This window comes from Musca autumnalis, unplaced genomic scaffold (genome assembly GCF_047663935.1).
Source record: "Musca autumnalis isolate F117 unplaced genomic scaffold, ASM4766393v1 scaffold_1, whole genome shotgun sequence".
NCBI classification, from domain to species: domain Eukaryota; kingdom Metazoa; phylum Arthropoda; class Insecta; order Diptera; family Muscidae; genus Musca; species Musca autumnalis.
In genome coordinates, this window is record NW_027411644.1 from 60087137 (window position 1) to 60108250 (window position 21114).

The 21114-nt window shown below is 33.9% G+C and overlaps 1 protein-coding gene across 5 annotated transcripts in view; it reads right to left on the minus strand.

Moving 5' to 3' along the window:
- RASSF8 (ras association domain-containing protein 8) overlaps positions 1–14002 on the minus strand; it is a 32851-nt gene extending 18849 nt beyond the window's left edge. For all 5 annotated transcript variants that reach the window (XR_012411671.1, XR_012411673.1, XR_012411670.1 and 2 more), the window contains exons 1-3: positions 12820–14002; positions 1414–1943; positions 343–1342 (exon numbers count right to left, since the gene is read on the minus strand). Coding sequence is in view for 1 of the 5 variants with exons in the window: in XM_073976000.1 (XP_073832101.1) it covers positions 343–1342; positions 1414–1943; positions 12820–12891 (1602 nt within the window). In the remaining 4 variants the exon portion in view is untranslated. The remainder of the gene's footprint in view (positions 1–342; positions 1343–1413; positions 1944–12819) is intronic.
- Between the last annotated feature and the right edge of the window lie 7112 nt (positions 14003–21114).

A 21114-nucleotide genomic window follows, 5' to 3' on the forward strand; every position in this document is an offset into this window, starting at 1 on the left:
TGAAGGAATTTTGTTCAGTAACATTTTGTAGCTTTAGGCAGTTGTCAAAAGTTTAAAATATTCAAATATCATAAACGTAAATATTAATCAAATTGAAAATTTTTACTGAATGTTGTCTTTTTACTTTTTTAATTTTTTCCTTTGAAAGAGTATAAAATGCTTTACTCTCTAAAAAGAAGTTACTGAGTAATATTTACTGAGAAAGTACAAGGACAAACCTAATGCCTCCATAATAAGAATAGATTTCACATTTGTGGTATATTGACTAAAATAATATTAGAGAAAATGAACTTTACTCTACTGATAGTCTCATTAAATATAAATATGATTTAAAACTCTTACCTTTGTTAGTTCCATTTGTTGTTGATTGATTTTCTCCCTTTGGAATTTAATCAATTGCAGCAAATCATTATATTGCGTTGCCTGGAAAATACTCTCACTCTCGTCCATGCTAACGGGTAAAACCAAGTCGTTAATTTGTTGATAATCAACAAAATCATAATCTTGAGATTGATGTGTGGTTGTGGGTGCAACTGGCACCGTTGCTGCTGATGGTGGCGGTTGATTTGAATACAATGCATTTGATGCATTTGTATTTGGAGCAGCATTCATCGTTGTTGCAGATGTCGCCTGTTGCAAAGGACTATTACGTGGTGGGGGTGGATCTCTGTAGGGCGGCGGACAGAGTGCACCATTTGCCGATATGGCTGGAGTTTGTTTATACAAATCATTTGGTGAATGAGATGAAAATTTACTATTGCCATTATAAATGTCTAAAAGATTTTCATTGCTACCACTTGTTGCATTAGTGGTGTTACCGTGTGCATTATTGGGTGATGGTGTTGATGGAAAGTTGGAGGTGAATATTATTTCAGCACTACCACCCATCATCATTGGTTGTGCTCCTGAGTTATTGCCAGTAGTTGTGTTATGATTATTGCCTGCTGTTGTTGCCGTCGTGTGATTGTTAGTGGCCGCCGCCATTGTCCGCCTATCTAAAGCATTGCGTACCTCAGCCAAATTTATTTCATTGATGGACTTACTGTTATGAGCACCCAATTGTTGGTATATGTTATTAGATGTATTGTGGCCATTGTTGGTGTTGTTGCTGTTATTGTTATATTCCTGATAAGCACCTGTACCTTTGCCAAGACCACCATTACTTCCGCCAGCGGATGAAGGCATTTCTATGGGATTTGAATGAGATTTTTCATGACGAGGAATTATACCAGAACTTGTTGTGGTGGTTGGGTTATTCGGATTATTGTTAAGATTAGTTTTATTGCGCTGAGGCACACCTTTAACTATGCCAATGTTATCAAAACTTTTGGCATCATGTACTCTGAAAAATTAAGGAAAATAATTATTTTTTAAATTTGAATAAATAAATTAAAATATGTTATTTCTCCCTACCCAAAGCTCTTCTTCAATTCCTTGGCCCTTTCGTGGGCTGCATTTAAGCTTAATTCCATGGTTAAGGGTTTTTGATGTTGCGTCTGTTGAGCCGTTGTTGTTGTTGTTGCATTTAATGCATTTTCAACAATTGAATTGTTAGTAGTTGTATTAGTATTATTGTTGTTGTTGTTATTATTATTATTTTTGTTATCAATTACATGATTATGGTTGTTGTTGTTATTGCTTAATCCCAATGATTTTTTGTTTGACATCACAGTTGTGCTTTCATTGTTGTTGTCGTTGTTAGTGTTATTATGATGCAATGTTTCTTGTTTTAACTGAATATTTTGTTGTTGCTGCTGTTGCGGTTGCTTACTTTCCGAACGCTGTAGTATAAATTGTACATCATTGGCATATTCACCCCATTTGAGCAGAAGCTTCAGGGGATTTTCATTGGGTGCCAAAAGTCGTTCATTATTGCGCCATCGCTCAATTAATGTGAATCGCCCCACCTTTCCAGTGGCATGAGCCAAAGCAAAGACCACATCCTGTAAATATATGTAAAACAAAAGTGATTATTTTGTAAGAACATATAGGGCGAAGGTGCCTTTTTTTCTGGGATAATAGAAAGGCTTTATTAAGAACTATCTGGAATATAAGTCCTAAACGAAGTAGTTTTTATTCCGCTTTATGAACATAACTTTCGTTGGTAAAAGGTAAAGAGATCACGTAGGTCTTTAGAAGGCTGGTATATCTTCTTTCAGGAGACCAGCAGGTATTCGTAAAGTAATATTACCCCTTTGCGAAATAGTTTTTGACCATCAATATGAAGATAAGCCTCCTTTGGATAGAACATATTTCTCGAGCAAATCAATAGTCGATTTTATACCCTCAGGCTATGCTACGATAAAAATGTGTCTCATCGAATTAATGGTTTTGGGCCCAAAGTATGTTTGAACGAAATCCGTTTCAGACAATTTGGGAGTCGATTTAGACCTTTCTGTCCTTTTGTCTACCCGGCTGGCTTACAGGTGCCCAGTATAGCTCTCTCATACAGATCAAGTTGGAAGATGGGTCATATCGTTCCACTACTTCGAGGACCTCCCCAATAACAGTTCAAAAATTTGTTTTTAACTCTCGAAGGAAGCAACAGATTTGCTCCAAACTTTGCACATGGTAATAATTTTTTTCAGGTTGAGGTTCGAATATCGACTATAATACGACCTTCTGGTACCTTCCACACAAAATGTCAACAATTTTCGCAAAAGTACAGTTTAAGGACATGTCTTAGAACGTCTGAAATTTTTGCAAAATACTGTGTAACGTTGGATAGCATGTTTAAGTCGTCCGCGCATCCCACAGCTATTTCCGATAAGATCAGAGGTAGTAAAAAGGTGCTCAATTGGCTTGGGGATCTGACAAAGAAACCTTGTTGCGCCAACGTGGTCTGCAAAGGTTAGCACTACGCAGTGAAAGAAGATTCAAACCTGCCAGAATGCTGCCCTGAGGACTGGCTGGCTCCTCATGACACCAGTGGACCATCTTCATGAGGAGACAAAGATTTTACCGGCGCGTCAATACAATAAGGTGTTGTCGATGCAGTAACTGCTTGGGTGTAGAGTTGTGCAATCTAGTTCATTTTAAAGATCTAGTTCAATAGCTCAGCTCTTTAAACTGAACTAGGTCAGTAATCTAGTTCATAGTTCACTGTCCAGTTCAATCATTCGGATCAAAATCGTTCACCGGCTCTTAATCGGTCGTTTGATGAAAACGCATACATACACCAAATACAAACAAACAAAAGACTAATATAATTTAACTACTCCATAACAAAAATATTACACTTGCATAGTTTTATTGCATTCTTAAAGAAAGATTAATTAATTTTAGAAAAACATCATTTAGGTGGCTGGCAAAAAATCGTATGTTGTGTGTGTGTGTAGAAATTGTGTGTTTCTTTTTTAATTTTTTAATTTTTTTTAATTTTTAATTTTATTTGACAAACACAGTTACCTAGCCCATAGGGCCATGAGCGGTTCCAAAAACAGCTATACAATAACTACTCTCAGATACTTATATCTAACAATATTTCTTAGCATATCATGAATAGAATTAAACATAAACAGTTTCCTTTTTTCTCTTCCCATCACAGTTTTATTTTTATTTCGATAGATTTTTCACCTGTTTTACGTGATGATTGGGTTGAAATTAAAGATTACAATCGTACTAGGCTTGAAGACATTTCAGATTATATTGATGACCTTGAGCTTCGATCTATATTTCATTCAAATGATGTGGATTTACAACTTTCCAAATTAAATAATGTTGTAAATGTCCTTCATGCTCATGTCCCAACAACTAGAGTAAGAAAAAATCGTAATGAAGACTCTTGGTTTAATTCTAACAGAATACGACAGGCTAGAAAGGAAAGAGATAAGGCATATGGTTTATACCTTCGTTTTCATACTGATGAATATTGGAGAATGTATTGTCGTTTGAGGAATAAAGCAAAGGCTATTGTCAGAAAAGTCCGCTCCGAATTTGTTTGTAAGCAATTTTCTAATCTTAATAATGCTCAAATGTGGAAAAAGATTCGTTCGATTGGTTGTATTGAACGTGAGAACAATGATCTCTTAGAAAGTGATGTTGATCAGATTGCAAACAAGTTCTTAAGCTACATGAACCCCAGAGATGATCGCGATTTTAATTTTGAAGCGTTTAGTGAATCGGATAATTCCTTCTCCTTTAAAACAATATCAAGTACTGAACTTGTTCTTGCCCTAAGCTCTATCAAATCGAACTCTGCAGGTTATGATGCGATTCCTACTAAATTTATTAAACTTATCTTTCCAATTATATCTCAATATCTATTACATTTGATCAATACGATACTAACTGTTTCCATATACCCATCTGCATGGAAATTAGGACGTGTTGTTCCAATACCTAAAGATGGTAGCCATGATATTGATAATATTAGACCCATTACAATACTTCCTGCAATGTCTAAAATTCTCGAAAATGTAATGAAAAATCAAATACTTGAACACATCAACAGTTATTCTCTATTTAATCCCTCTCAGTTTGCGTTTCGTAACAATCATAACACCACCTCCGCATTGCTTGCTCTTACCGACTCTATCAGAAAAGATCTAAATGATAATGTATCTTGCGCTATGGTCTCACTGGATCTCACAAAAGCTTTTGATTGCATAAACCACCATATTATGATTGAGAAACTACGTGATAACTTTAGATTTTCGAGGACATCTTGTAAACTAATTCATTCCTACTTGTCAGGACGTAGTCAGTACGTATCTGTAAATGGGATTTGTTCTTCTGTTGATTGGGTTACATCTGGTGTACCTCAAGGGTCAGTATTGGGCCCAATACTATTTCTTATATACATAAACGACATTATTACTAAGATTAAGAATCAGTTTTGTCAACCTTTTGTTTTTGCAGATGATTTCTTTTTACTATTTAAATCACAATCTTCACAAGAGTCCATAAATTCTCATCTGAGTATTATATCAAAGTTAATGGAAGATAACAAGCTTAAAGTAAACCCTCTAAAAACTAAAGCTATAATTTTCCACAATAGAAATCGTGAGATTTGTTATCCCAATTTTTATATTAATGATACTCAAATTAATTCTGTTGACTCTGTTAAATGTCTCGGTGTTATACTGGATCAGAATCTGAGTTTTGATAAACATATTAATACTTTGTCCAATAAGATCTGTCTTACTTTGAGGAGGCTATATAGTCTTAAAGCATATACTCCTAGGATTGTGAGAATGCGTCTGGGGTATTCTTTACTTATGAGCCTGATTAATTACGGAATTGAAGTTTATACAGGTACTTGGTCTTACAACATTGATAATGTTGAAAGAATTTTTAGGAAAATTATACGATATGTATATTCATTAAATGTAAACGATCATGTTAATGCTCTTGAATTTACACATGCATTTTTGGGCTGCAATTTCCGTAATTATATTAAACAAAGGACTATATTACTTTTTTTCAATATCATGAAAATGCAGCAACCTAAATTGTTAGTTAATTCATTTCATTTTATTCATTCTACAAGAAATGTTCAAATTGATATTCCGATTGTACATTCCTCTATGTATGAACACTCATATTTTGTGCGTGTTTATCGTATCTGGAATTATCTCCCAAATGATCTAAAATTGTTTTCTTATTCATACCATTCTTTTAAACATAAACTGAAAGTTTACTTTAACGGTCAAGTTAATAATTATCGCTGGTTGGTATAGGGTTATCTTGTTCTAAAATGTTTGCAGCATTCATATGGCTGGGGAGCCTAATCGATTTTGTTTGTTATTATAAATTTAATTTTTCTTTTTTATTATTATATTGTTGAATTATTTGCATAGTCTTTATCTTACAATACATAAATAATAGGCTTTGTAAGCTTTCTTTGTATTGATATTGAATAAATAAAATAAATAAATAAATAAAATAAATAAAAGCAAAAGCATGTAAATTAAGAAATGAAAATATATAACAAAATAATCATTAATAGAATCAGCTATGCAACAATATATCATTACAAACTAAGACAACATTTATGAACGCTGTATTTGATTACGATTAAAATGAGCACATAATTTATTCTTGTAACATTTTAAGGAGGAATTAAATGTCTTGAGACATGGTGGCAGATTGTTATAAACACGCGAAATTCTAACATAAAATGATTTTTCCAAAAAAGGAGTCAACTGCGGAACAATTATCTGTTTGTTCCTCTCAAAACGAGAAAACGTGAGCAGACTCAACACACATAAAGGGGTCTTCAACATAAAAACCTTATAGAAGAATAACATAGACCGCAAACTCAAAAAATTTTCAAACGTGCAGCCAAGAAACTCTTTCACATAAGGAGAAATATGATCACGACGTTTAACACAGAAAACATATCTCATAACACTATGAAACAATAGTTGCAGCTTACGCAAAACAAAACCATAACTACCCCCGAAAATCTCAGCACAATACAAAAAGTGAGGCATAATCAATGCATGGACCAATTGAATTCTAATGTCTCTAGACAGAACTAAGTCCAAACAGTACAACTTTCTTAAAACAAAGTTTACCTTGGACACCACAGAATTCACATGCACATCAAACACTAAACCACTATCAAGAAACAAACCAAGACATTTCATCGAGCTTACAACATTTATAGTAGTACTATAGATGGAAACACTAATTGAATCCTCTTGCAAGTTTCCAAAAAACATCACTTTAGTCTTCCGAGTATTCACTGAGAGCCCGTTACAAGACAACCAAGTAACCAACATATTGACATTGAAATCAATTGACGACTGCAGAACATCCAAAAACATATATTCTCCTTTAAACAAAATTTGGACATCATCAGCAAAAGCAAATGACATACAACTCCTACTATTAACACAACTCAACAAATCATTAACATACATTACAAATAACAGAGGTCCAAGAACAGACCCCTGAGGAACACCACTACTCACGGGAAGCATACCAGAAACACTATTCTTACATGAAACATACTGTCGTCTATTGAACAAGTACGAATAAATTAAATTACAGGCTGAGGATGAAAAATTAAACAGACGATGCAACTTCCTAACTAAATTGGCATGATTTAATTTGTCAAAGGCCTTTTCCAAATCCAGTGACAACAATACGCAACAACCACCAGCACTAACAGTATTCCTAATATTGTCAGTCAACCCAACGAGAAGCGATGTTGTGCTGCGATTATTCCTGAATCCATACTGACTCTCATGCAACAGCGCATGTTCATTAATGTAGCCAAGCATTTGATCCTTCATAACATATTCGACCATTTTTGAAAGGATCGGCATTATTGATATAGGTCTATATTCACCATTGTCACCACTTTTGTGAATAGGCACTATTTTGGCTATTTTCCACACCTCGGGAAACACAGACGCTGTTAACATGGTATTAACAATATGTAACAGAAATTGACCAACAAGAGGAAACACAAGCTTAAGAAACTTAAGCTGGAAACCATCGGAACCTACTGCTTTAGACTTTATTTTATTAAACGCAATTACCAATTCATCATAATCAACACAACGAAACGAAAAACCATCATAAGCGCCAACAGGAACACAAGAAACATCAAAAGCATCCACCGTCTGATTGGAAACAAAATCAGCATTCAACCTCTCTACATCAACATTCACTTCGCTCTCAGAATCACGCAAACCGTTCTTACTCAATATCGACCACATCTCTTTTGTGGTTTTATTCATAAACATCTCCTTATGTGCAACCCCCTTCAACCTCCTTATCACTTTCTTCACTTCAACCTCCTTATCTTTTCTCCTTTTTTCTATCCAAAAAGGAAGATTCAATAGGTAATGGATTCGACATATTGTAATATGTTATGTCTCGTATGTTTTTGTAGAAATCTTTATTTCCGGACAGCTATTCCATGTACCTTGATCCAAAACATAAACAAACTGATCACATTACGAAGGCATCCCTTAACATAGACGACGCCGTCACTTTATGTATTTGTGAACGACATGTTGAACTAGATTGTGAATCGTTCGTTGATCGTACGGTCACCGACTGATTATAGTTCAGTGAACTATTGAACTATAATGAACTATATCGACTGATCTAGTTCATACGCTCTTTTCAATGAATCGTTCAATTGAACTAGTTCGTTCATGAACTATACAACTCTACTTGGGTGTTATTGCAGTGAGCATCCCTGTCATGATTTAATGGACAGGCTTCCTCCACCCAGGCACGTCAGGAGAGATCTTCATGATCTAGAGAGAGAGAGAGGCAGTGTTGCCGTTTTGGGCATTTCGGCCCAAATTTGGGCCGAATAAAATATAATTTTTAATTTTGGGCCGATGGGCGGTCCAAATCCTTTTTGGGCCGTTTTCATGCTAATAATTTTAAACAATATTTTATAAAATATCAAATATTAGTCTTTGGGCTATTATTACATGCTTACTTTTACTATTGGATGGATTTGAAAACGTAAAATAAAGCAATTTGGTGGCATATAATTTTCACATTAAAACTTAATGCCATGAAGGTCCTCCTAGTACTTTAATTGCCACTTTTAACTTTTAGTTACCCGGGTTTTGAAATATATTTTTCGTGATACTTAAGCACTGTTCCTTTACGAACAAGAATCTTCAAGTTTTACAACTTTTTACTCGAAAAACGTTCCTTTACTTCAGACACCATACAATTCATATGGAAGCAGATTACAACTTTTGCTACTTTTGCCGGTTTTACCATTTTCAAAAGTAAAGGAACAGACCATTAAGTATTTGGTAAAGGTTCATGCATTGTGTTTATAAATAAAAAAGTTCATAATAAATTGGTGGCAACGGAATCATGCCAAGCTAGAGGTTTTTTTTCTATTTTTGGCATATACTTTACCTATAATTAACAACCTTAAGAATCAATTTCAAGCAGATAGTTCAGGTTTATACTATTTATATCCGAGTGTCAACTCAAATTGTCTTTTTTATAAAAAAAAAATAAAAAAGAGCATCAATATATTGACATTGACTACAAAAATAAATCGTACCAGCTCGAAACTTCATAAATATTTGTAGGCACAAAAGTAGACAATTACATTTATGTACTCTTACTTAACAGAAAATGAAAGGTTTGAAATAAAATTTGCTGTTTTGGATTTTTTTATATTAAATTACTAGATCAAAATAATGAGAGAATAGACTATAAAAGTGACCCAAATAGCCCCCTTTAAAACAACTCTTCTTTTGTTATAGTTTGGATTTTGCGTACAGATCTATAGCATTTCGGCTAACTTAAATTTGAAATTAATGATTAAAATTGATGGGGGCCTTCTTTGTATTAACGTTTAGTGTGAAAATAACACTTTACACTTTTAATGCATGCAAATTGGTTTTCAAATCCACCCAATAGTAAAAGAAAGGTGTAATAATGGTCCCTAAACTACTAAATACAATAATTCCATATAAGGTAACCTCAAAGGAAGTTTTGCCTATATGAACCAGGTATTACATTTTCCCAGACTTGTAGAATGTGACCCCGTATTAATAATAAAAGATTGGAATTTGCTAAGACTCGGTGAAACTATACCTTCTTTGATCTCAAAGAACACATCTTATAATACCTTTGGAATTGTTGTTATTGAAAAATAGTGCATATTCTTGAGGTAAATGGCTATCTGCGAAACCATCTTTTTGTAAAAGCGTTTTGCGGTGCCAACGATAGCTCGAAAACGGATGGGCCGATCATAATTTATAAAAGAATTTAACAAAAGTATTCTTAAAAAAAAAAAATTGAGTTGTCAAAGTCAAAATTTCGACTTTACCGAAAAAATTGACTGTTTTTGTCAAAAACTTGGGCAAAAAAAATTTTAATCTGTCTCGCTTAAAGGCAAGCGTTTTATGTATTTAATAAGCTCACATGAATAATATAATAAGGTTATATGAAGATCGGTCAATTCGTTTTAGAGCTAACGTTGGCACCGACTTCAAAAACGCCGTTTCGAGAAACACACACTTGATGTGTATATGCTACATTCAAATCACAATAAATTGTTGCCTTCCAATCATTATAACTCAGACAATTTTTGCGACATACTACCTTTACGTAAAAATAGACAATATTGTTTTCGATTTTTCTAAATGTAATAAAAGGTATCTATGAGAAATATACATATATATTTTTTTAATTTTGAATGTTCGGCCGTTTTAAGTCGTTTTGGGCCGTTTTTAGGAAAATTTTGGGCCGAAAAAATTTTTTCGAGCGGCAACACTGGAGAGAGGTCCAATGGTATAAAAGAGAACCTCTAGACCAACGAGCCTATAAGGCAGGCTTGGATAGCATTCACACTGATATGGTTGCACAGGCAGTACAGAAATACAGTGTGAATGCCGTACATGGAGACCAGCCCCCATCTATCGTAGCAGAAGAACGCCAGCTGCCAAGGCACACGAGTAGTTTTAGCCCAGTTAAGATCCGGACGATGCAGTCGCCTCAATTCGTATGGAGGCCACGATGCCCAACACATGCCCAGCATGTGGATTGGGACCACAAGATACACTGCATTTGTTTAGCTGCCCAGCTAACTTCACTCACCTGTCTCTGATTCCTTATGGACGCAACCAGTCCAGGTTGCAGAATTCTTGAATCTTCATACAGATGAACCAGAACCTGATAACTGGAATAATACACGAACAAGCATATTTGCGTTGCTACAACAACAACAACAATCAAGCGCGGCAGAATTACGCCAGCTGCCAAGAGTGGTTTTGCCCTGTTAAGATCCTCAATCCATATTGGGCCGGAATTAATGCCACGATACCCCACACATGCCCTGCATATGGATTGAGACCACACGACATTCTGCATTTTTTTTAGCTGTCGCCTAATCAAAAGTTCAACATTTTTGCTTAAGTGCAATTTAAGGGCTTTTCGAGAATCGTTGTGAAATTTTCAGCGAAGGTAATCCTTGTGAATCTGATGACAACATAACTTTTTTGTTTTCGTCTTCACATTATGGCTAAAAGGACTAAAAATCCCACGGTGACCATTTAAAATGGCTGGTTGTGGCGATAACTATCGAAAGGAATGACTCCCAATAATATATGCCGTTTTAAAGTGTACTATTATATCGGTCCATTTCTTCTGGTACCTCCTCCGCAAAGGTGCAACACTTTAGTGTTTTGGAACAAGTGTCGTTTAGGGGCACCTCTCTGATCGTACCGAAATTTTGACCATAGGTAGCCATTGGGACCCTGAACACAACGATATATAATTTTCCGGGGGGAAGTTCATACTTCCTGAGATATGGGTCTTGACATTTGGGAGATTTCGTACTTGTAACACCTTTAGGTTGTTTATGGGCACCTCACGGATCGGGCTGAAATTTTTACCATAGTTAGCCCTTGGGACGCTGAACACAATGATATATAGTTTCCGGGGGGAAGTCCATACTTTCCGATATATGGGTCTTGACATTTTACAATTCTAACGTGGGCAATATAGGCATCGTTTTAAAGTTTATGGAGAGTACTTTTATCCACGCGACCTATTTTTACACCTGTTTATAGGAGAATGTATTAAATTTCTGTTCAGCCCGATCCGAGAGGTGCCCATAAACAACCTAAAGGTGTGAAAGTACGAAATTTCCGAAATGTCAAGACCCATATCTCGGGAAGTATGGACTTCCCCCTGGAAAATCATATATTGTTGTATTCAGGATGCCAAGGGCTATTTAGTTTAAAAATTTCAGCCCGATCCGAGAGGTGCCCCTAAACGACATTTAAGCCAGTGTTTTTATCCATTTTAAGGCCACTTCTCGGATCGTGGTGACTGCAACATTATAATTTTTTTCTAGAGGAGCCATATATTTAGGGCCACTTCCTCACTAACACTTTATAAGCTATGTTGTAACGATATAATTTTATTTTCTATACTTCAGCCCCCCTATTCAGTAACTTTTTAACAACTTTACTCATTGTTTATTTTACAACAATTTCATTTGTTTGTTTTGTAGTTGTTACAAAAACAAAAGAAATTTTAACAACTTTTTAATCGATAAAAGTTACAGAATAGGCCTACTGCCCCCCTATTCCGTAACTTTTTAACAACTTTACTCATTGTTTATTTTACAACAATTTCATTTGTTTGTTTTGTAGTTGTTACAAAAACAAAAGAAATTTTAACAACTTTTGAATCGATAAAAGTTACAGAATTCCTATACAGGGGGCCTATTCTGTAACTTTTTAACAATTTAACTCATTGTTTATTTTACAACAATTTCATTTGTTTGTTTTGTAGTTGTTACAAAAACAAAAGAAATTTTAACAACTTTTCAATCGATAAAATTTACAGAATAGGCCTACAGGTGTGAATGTTTCTAAAACTCACTCAAGTGGTATTCCTTTTAAAGCTGGATAAAATTGGTAAACTATAAAAATGGCATGCTATAAGCCTCTATACTAATTCCACTTGCTATTTTTATTGATTCGAACGGTTATCCACATCATATTTGTTTTGCCTCATTGCCAAAAAAAAAATAGTATTTAATTCATAGGTTTCATCCCATTCAGGTTGATGATAATAATGGGAACGTGATGATACCCTTGAAACATATTTAAATACATATAGGAAACATGTAGTCGTCGTCGCGTCTCATAACAGTTCTTTAACGCAAGATTCATGATTTTCCAAAAAAAAAAAAAGAAACAGATACAACAAGCGCAAAGAACCAAACGGGCAGCTATTAGTCTAAAATGAGCTATTAATCACTTCCAACTAATTGTTGATGATGACCCGGTGTTGGTGGTTCAAACTCAAAAAATAAGAAAACAATAACAAAAAATAAGTCAAGATATTAACCATACATACCTGACATGTGGTATTGACTGTAACACCACAAACAATCCTTTGGATGCCTTCAACCCAAACTTTTAGCTCCATGATTAGCAAGGGTTTTCTGGCGGAGTGGTTGTGAATTTGCCTTGTCGTATACAATTATTCTGCTTTGCCAAAAATTTTCAAGTTAATAACTCTTATTTTGCTGTGTTTATTTGCCATTAAATTTTTGTTTGCAGAGAAAGCAGGTCTGGTCTACTCTGGCTAATTAAACTGGCTACGGGATGGCTGGTACATTAATACTGATAAGAGTTAGTTTGTTTGCTGAAGCAGCAAAATGCCGTGACCATAACAATGACAATTGAAATAGTATTTCATTGGAGTGAGTTTGTGCGACGGTCAATTGGAAACGACAATAATGTAAGTTCAGTTTGCGTGAAATATGTCGTTTTTCGTTGATGGTTTTGTGTTGTGTGTGTATGTTTTGTCGCTGATGCTTCTTGTTGCTTGTTATAATAGGTATGAGCTACTGCCAAATTCCAATGCGCTGAAGAGGCCAAATCAAGCGTAATGACATCAAATATTTGTTAAATAATGAAACTATTGCGCGACGTTGATGTGGATTGACGGACGTTTGGAGGGGGAGTGCGACTTTGGTTTTCGACCAAACAGTTTTTGCTTTGCCACAACAACAAATTTCCAAAACTGGGATTGGGTAGCAGATACAGCACCCATCAGACACTACTGCAATAAAACCTTTAGAAATATGCCACCATCCCATCAATGGGCCAACACAAGCAACAACAAAAACAATTCCAATAACAATCTTCTTCCTATTGCAGCACGCAAATTGTTGTTGCCCAGTCCGTACTAGGTAATTAACATTTAATTCACTTTTATTTTCGCTTTTCTTTGTTGTTGGTTGCTGGGTTTTGTTGGGTAGTGCGATGGAAAAAAACTTCACTTGCACTCTTAATGACGATCTTTTTGCACGGACATGAAATAGCACGCATATGAATTAATTCTTTGTTTCTTTTTATGATATTTTTATTAACGATAACACGATTTCAACAATTTCCTTTTTCTTATTTTCTCACAAATATTATTTGTTTATAAATAAAACAAATTGAATTTGTTTTTCACTTGACACACACACCACCATTCTAGTTAAATAGAAATAAATTACTGAAAAGAACCTATATGGGATAGGGTAATCATTTCTAGTGAATAACATGCTAGCATTTTGCAATGAATGACATTTGAAATGTCTTTTTTTAAGAGTTTACCTTTTACTGTGAATAACAAATGTCCTTTTATTTTTTATGCGCCAAAAAGTATGCTTAAAAACAGAAAAGTTGTAAACACCAATTTGTTAGGCATCATTTACATCAAATATTTTTTTAATGATCAATAGGTCTGTACGATAACCCAAAAGTTTGTACAAATTTCTAAAAACTTTTACAAAATGCTGTTCGATAACAAACTTGTAAAGTAAAAGAGAGCGAATTTGTAGAGAATTGTGAGAGAATTTTGTAAAGAATTTTGGAGACTTTTGTTACTGAGAACTTACAAGTTTTTGCAAGCAAAATTTTCCTTGTAAGAATTTGCAAGTTTGATCAGCTGATTTAAATTCGAATGTTATGTGGCGGACTTTGCAATTCTTAGCAAAAACATAAACAAACATTTGGTTATTAAAATAATTACAAGATAAAAAAGAGAAAAGATAACTAAATAAATTATAGCTCTGTTCCTTTACGTGCAAGAATCTTCAAGTTTTACAACTTTTTACTCGAAAAGCGTTCCTTTACTTCAGACACCATACAATTCATATGGAAGCAGATTACAACTTTTGCTACTTTTGCCGGTTTTACCACTTTCAAAGTAAAGGAACAGACCATATGGAAAACTACTTATTTTGTAAAATAATTTATTTTAATTTGTGGTGATTGTTTTATTTCAAAGGTATCAAATCCCAGCAAAAAGCGGCGCATCCATGGAGTAGGAGGAACCCTATGTGGCCGTTAAATTATGATATGGAAAGAGAATTATTTTTGTAGCAATGGATAATCAAATAATTTTCGTAAACAAACCTTCGATTATTAATTTAAATTATTTCCGCCAAACTTCTTGATTGTCAAATCAGCTGAATTCTTGCAAGATTTTGCAAATTGTTGTTCGATAACATTCTCCAAATTTTTAGCTTCGAGAAAGTAAAATTAGTGGAGAGAAGATAATGAGAACTTGCTGAGTACTTGCAAGTACTTTTTACTTGCGAAGTTATCGTACAGACCTAATATTTTATTTATTTTGTGAAAGCTTACAAAGCCTATTATTTCATACATTCTACAAAGACATAAAGTAATAAAGACCTGACAAAATGCATGCAACAAAAAAATGTTTACGAAACTATGTATAGAAACATTACCCTTAACAGGTTGCAGTTAATTCAAAATCGCAACCAAGGAGGAACATTTCATGTAATGGTATCAGAAACGAAACTTATGAATTCAAGGATCTATTCAAGAATAATTCCATGTCAATTGGATCGGTAAATTCGGTTAAATACGTAAAAATGTATAAAAGAAAAAAATGTTATATCACCATATCGTAACATAACATTATGTTAAATTCAAAAGCCATTCACTGAAGAATGATAGCAAAAGAAATGTCTTATCTTGTTGTATTTATGTCTTTGCATTCTACGATGAAGATTACGCAATTAACTCATCAATCTAATAAAAATGAAAACAATTTTATAATAACAAATATACATGACAAGTAAAAGACGTATTTGTCCAAAACACTAGTTTTACAGTATTTAGACTCTGCTGGATTTAGCAAATCCAGTCGATATAAGTTGTCAAGGTATGTATGTCAAATAAATAGAGATAGTCCCGGTCCACACTAGCGTGAATTTCATGAAATTAGGCGTTCTTAAATCGAATTCCACACTGCAGCAATTTTATGATCTAGAGACGCATAATTTCATGAAATTTTTTAATGCAATTCACGCTAGTGTGGACCAGGACATAATGCACCTAATCGTGTTATAAGTGTGTAGTCTAATAGTACGTTTACATTTAAGAAATCGAATGGATTTCAACTGTCAATTCCTTTGCGTATATGTCTAATGAAATCCAATGGATTTCAGATGAGATTTCATTGACGTATTGCAATTGCCAGTTAAAATCGAGTGAATTTCGTAAATGTAAACCTAGCATAACAGGCGTTTTAGGTGTAACCCTGCGTTTACACATGACAGGACAGTCGACTTCATGTATTGATTTTCAAAATCCCAAAACTTGCCTGTGTGACGTACGCATCCCGACAACAGCAAAAACAGTTGTAAAATTATTAATGAAAATCATCGATTTATTTTTATTTTCCATTCATATATTTTGTTTTTGTTCATGTTCTTTTGTTTTTAATACATTTCAATTATTTTTACGTGATAATTTGTAATAATTATTATCAATTCCATAGCTCAAACGTCAAATGAAATCTCATTTGAAATCCGTTGTGCTTGGTTTACATCTACGAAATCCACTCGATTTCAACTGTCAATTCCTTTGCGTATACGTCAAATGAAAACTCATCTGAAATTCATTGGATTTCATTTGACATTTAAGCAAAGGAATTGACAGTTGAAATCGAGTGGATTTCGTAAATGTAAACCAAGCATTGGCTTTCATTAGACGTTTAATACCTCGGTTACACTATTGAAGGTTAACCCACTGGGTTTAATAGATCCAGTGGGTTAATCTTTGCTGGTTACACTTATGGGTACACGATATGTTTTTTACATATGGGTTGACACTTTTTAAATACAAAATGCATGGTATAAGTAAAGAGGTAGATTTAAATGAAAACAATCTATAGAACCCTTGTTTTTCCTGAATTCCTAAAACGTCAATATTAGTAAACACAAAAGTAGGTTTGTTTACAATACAATTTTAGAGCATTTTATAAAGAACGCGAAAAATGAATGAAGTGTCAAGGTTTCTCCACATAATCGAGTTGTGGATATGATAAAATGTTTGTTGCAATGCATAGCTGACGAATTTCTTCCATACAAATGTTCTAAAAACAAATTTAAAAATCATTGAATTCGATTGTTTTTAAAATTGTTTGGCATATTATTCAAACAGCACATACACATATGTGTATATTGATTTGACGTTTTAGAAACAGTCGAAAGAAAAAAAATTAATTTGACAGATAGCTTTAGCTAACCTTTCTTATTAAACCATGACAAAATGTATATGCAAAGTGACAGCACATATATAAAATAACATATCGTGTAAAGTACCCATTAGTTTTTCGAGGATATGAACTATAATAGCACGGTTACACTACAGCTTTTTGCCGGGTTAACCCACTTCATGAGGATTTATTGCTTAATAGTGCGGTTACACTACAGTTTTTTGCCGGGTTAACCCACATTATGAGGATTTATTACTTAATCTGGTCAAATCTGACCAGATTTGCCATACAAAAATTAAATCCTCTCACGACTGGGTTTATTTTAAATCCGGCACAAATCCACCAAAAATACAGTGTTGTATTCGGTATTTGTGCAAAAAAATCCAACTCTACTCAAAAAGTACCAAAAGTTGCAACTGTTTTTGCAACAGAGTTTGTCGTGTTTTACACGTTAACGATTGATCGCATGAGATTTTGTGGAGTTAATAAATCTAAAGTTATTTGGAAATCATAAAATTATTTTTTTTTTCATTAGACACTTTTTTAACAAAAAGTACGATTGATACCATGATACAAAAATGTATCCCTGTGTGTAAAATATAACAATATGAACAAAGAGGGAACGATATCTCATATGAGAAATTGTAAAAGTGTAACACACGACTCTATTAGTTATTTTGTATGTATACGTAAACAAACATCAGCTGACAGTTTATATCCTCGAAAAGCTAAGTGTAACCAGCAAAGATTAACCCACTGGATCTATTAAACCCAGTGGGTTAACCTTCAATAGTGTAACCGGGGTATAATCTGGTCAAATCTGACCAGATTTGCCATACAAAAATTAAATCCTCTCATGGCTGGGTTTATTTTAAATCCGGCACAAATCCACCAAAAATACAGTGTTGTATTCGGTTTTTGTGCAAAAAAATCCAACTCTACTAAAAAAGTACCAAAAGTTGCAACTGTTTTTGCAACAGAGTTTGCCGTGTTTTACACGTTTACGATTGGTCGCATGAGATTTTATGGAGTTAATAAATCTAAAGTTATTTGGAAATCATAAAATTATTTTTTTTTTTTTCATTAGACACTTTTTTAACAAGAAGTACGATTGATACCATGATACAAAAATGTATCCCTGTGTGTAAAATATACCAATATGAGCAAAGGCGGTGATGATATCTCATACGAGAAATTGTAAAAGTGTAACACACGACTTTATTAGTTATTTTGTATGTATACGTAAACAAACATCAGCTGACAGTTATATCCTTGAAAAGCTAAGTGTAACCAGCAAAGATTAACCCACTGGATCTATTAAACCCAGTGGGTTAACCTACAATAGTGTAACCGGGGTATAAGCTGATGTTTGTTTACGTATACATACAAAATAACTAATAAAGTCGTGTTTTACACCTTTGCAATTTCTCGTATGAGATATCATCCCCTCTTTCCTCATATTGGTATATTTCACACACAGGGATACATTTTTGTATCGCGGTATCAAGCGTACTTTTTGTTAAAAAAGTGTCTAATGTAAAAAAATAAACAATTTTATGATTTTCAAATAACTTTAGATTTATTAACTCCATAAAATCTCATGCGACCAATCGTGAACGTGTAAAACACGACAAACTCCGTTGCAAAAACAGTTGCAACTTTTGGTACTTTTTGAGTAGTGTTGGATTTTTTTTGCACAAATAGCGAATACAACACTGTATTTTTGGTGAATTTGTGCCGGATTTAAAATAAACCCAGTCGTGAGAGGATTTAATTTTTGTATGGCAAATCTGTAGTGGGATTCTGTAACTCATTTTTGCTGTTATCGATAATTGTCGGTAAAATTAAAATGCTTATAATTTCGATAATTAACGAAATTTTTCGGTAAGTTAACGATGAATAAAAAGTAGTCGCTAGCCTCTACCGACACAAACAGTGATGCCAACTTTTCTTTATGTTTTTAGTCATAATTTTGCAATTTAGTTTTACCGATTTTTGTCGGTAACAGCAAAAATGAGTTACAGAATCCCACTACTGGTCAGATTTGACCAGATTAAGCAATAAATCCTCATAAAGTGGGCAAAACAACTGTAGTGTAACCCCACTACAACCTATGGATTTGACAGTTGAAATCGAGTGGATTTCGTAAATGTAAACTTAGCATTACTCTCCGAAAAGAAGTTACTGAATAATTATTACTGAAAAAGTGAAAAGACACAACCAATATATCACACATTTTTACAAAAATGTCAACAATTTGTTAATCCTACTGTCTGTGAAAAATTAATAGACAGCTCGGAGACAAGCGACAAATGTATGTATGTGTTAGTAAATCGGAGCTGTATTTGAAGACAAATTGTCTGGTTTCAACACCTAGAAAATCCCGTCCCACACTAGAATAATTTCACTGAAATTTTAACATGAAATTACGAGTCTCTAGATTGAGTTCCATAGTACAGTAAAATCATGAAATTGCTGTAAGTCCCAATTTACATTAGGCGAGTTTACTTGCGGCAATTGTCAGTTTGTAGGTGAGAGAGGGTGCTGAGAGGCAAAGGGTTACCATATGCCTCACCTCTCTCTCCTAAAAAATGACAATTGCCGCAAGTAAACTCGCCCAATGTAAATTGGGACTAATGGGGAATTCGGTCTAAGAACACCTAATTTCATGAAATTTTTTAATGAAGTTTACTTTAGTGTGGACCGGGACTAACAATGCTATCTTATGTCTTATTCAACTGACGGTAATACGTTATCTATTCGTTGTTCGACCCCAAATTACGATATAATTACTTCATTTCCCATACAAAATTTTGAGAACGAACAACGATTTGTGTACTTTGTTCAATTTAAATTACTCTCAGAATGACGATAAAATATGTCCCATCTCTAACAAATGAGAGAATTTATCGAAATAAATTAATTATGACAGGAAAAATAAAAAATTTAAAATTTATTAAAAACCCAAAATTTTTAAGTAAAACTGCAAAACCTGAATGAAAAATAAACGGTTTAAGGACTAATAAACATTCAAATCATAGCAAATTTTCTATTTTCGTTTATTGCAGTTGCATTTCTTGTCCATCGTTTCAAATTCGCGTACAAATTTAAAAACAAAAATCAAATGCCTGCCAGAAAGTCTGTATACCAAAAAGTTATTTTGGCAGGTCTCTCTCTCGTTAATTTTGAAAATAGAAAAATATTTTTATTTGCTGAAAACACCAAAATTGTGGGAAAAAATAGAAAAGATGAATGAAAATAATGTAATTAAGGGGTCGATTATGAATAGCAACCTAACCCCAGTTGCGTTGCCCACAACAAATTTAGTAATATAATTTTCTATTTTTGCATTAACATTTATGGGTATATCTTGTATTGCCACTAAACTTGAGTTGCGTTGTCAGTTGTCTGCCATTAATATGTGTGTTCGTTTACTCAAAATTTTTACAAATTGTTACTGGATGTTGTTCGTTTACTCTACAGTACAATGCAAAAGACCTTAGCCGATTACTAGAAGTTACTGAACTTGTACAAATTTGTACAAATTGTTGAGTAAACGAACACACCTAATGTCAACTCAACTGGGTGGTCGATAAACATGTTATCGATCAGTGTTTTTTCAAACTTGGGACCTCTATTCGCAAAAAAAAACATTTTAAAAATAATTGCGCTTTGGATAACTCTTTTGTGTATTCTGAACAATATTTTAATATTTTGGCTGAGTTTTCGAGCAAATTTGGAAAACAGCCCAAGATTGGAAGATTACCTGTCCATTGAATCTTCGGATCGTCAAGTTTTATTTCTGTCCCAAAAAATGATAAGTTCGGTGGAATTATTTTTTGATGATGAAGAAAATCTACAGGACATTGCATCTATTAGAAGAAATTTGAGGGACAAGTCGAATCCATTGGAATTGCTATCTGCACTGTAAGCTGATGATCATGTGAAAAGATCTGTATAATCAGTAAATTATTTCAGGTTTAAGGCGTATTTTCGATTGCCAAAGGATGCCGTAGTTTACGTTGTGGAAACGTAAAGGAAGACTTCAAAGTAAGTTACAGATCAACAGCAATACCCCCACCCCCCAGGACGGAAGTTTCCAAAAGTCCCATGGCAATGATTTCA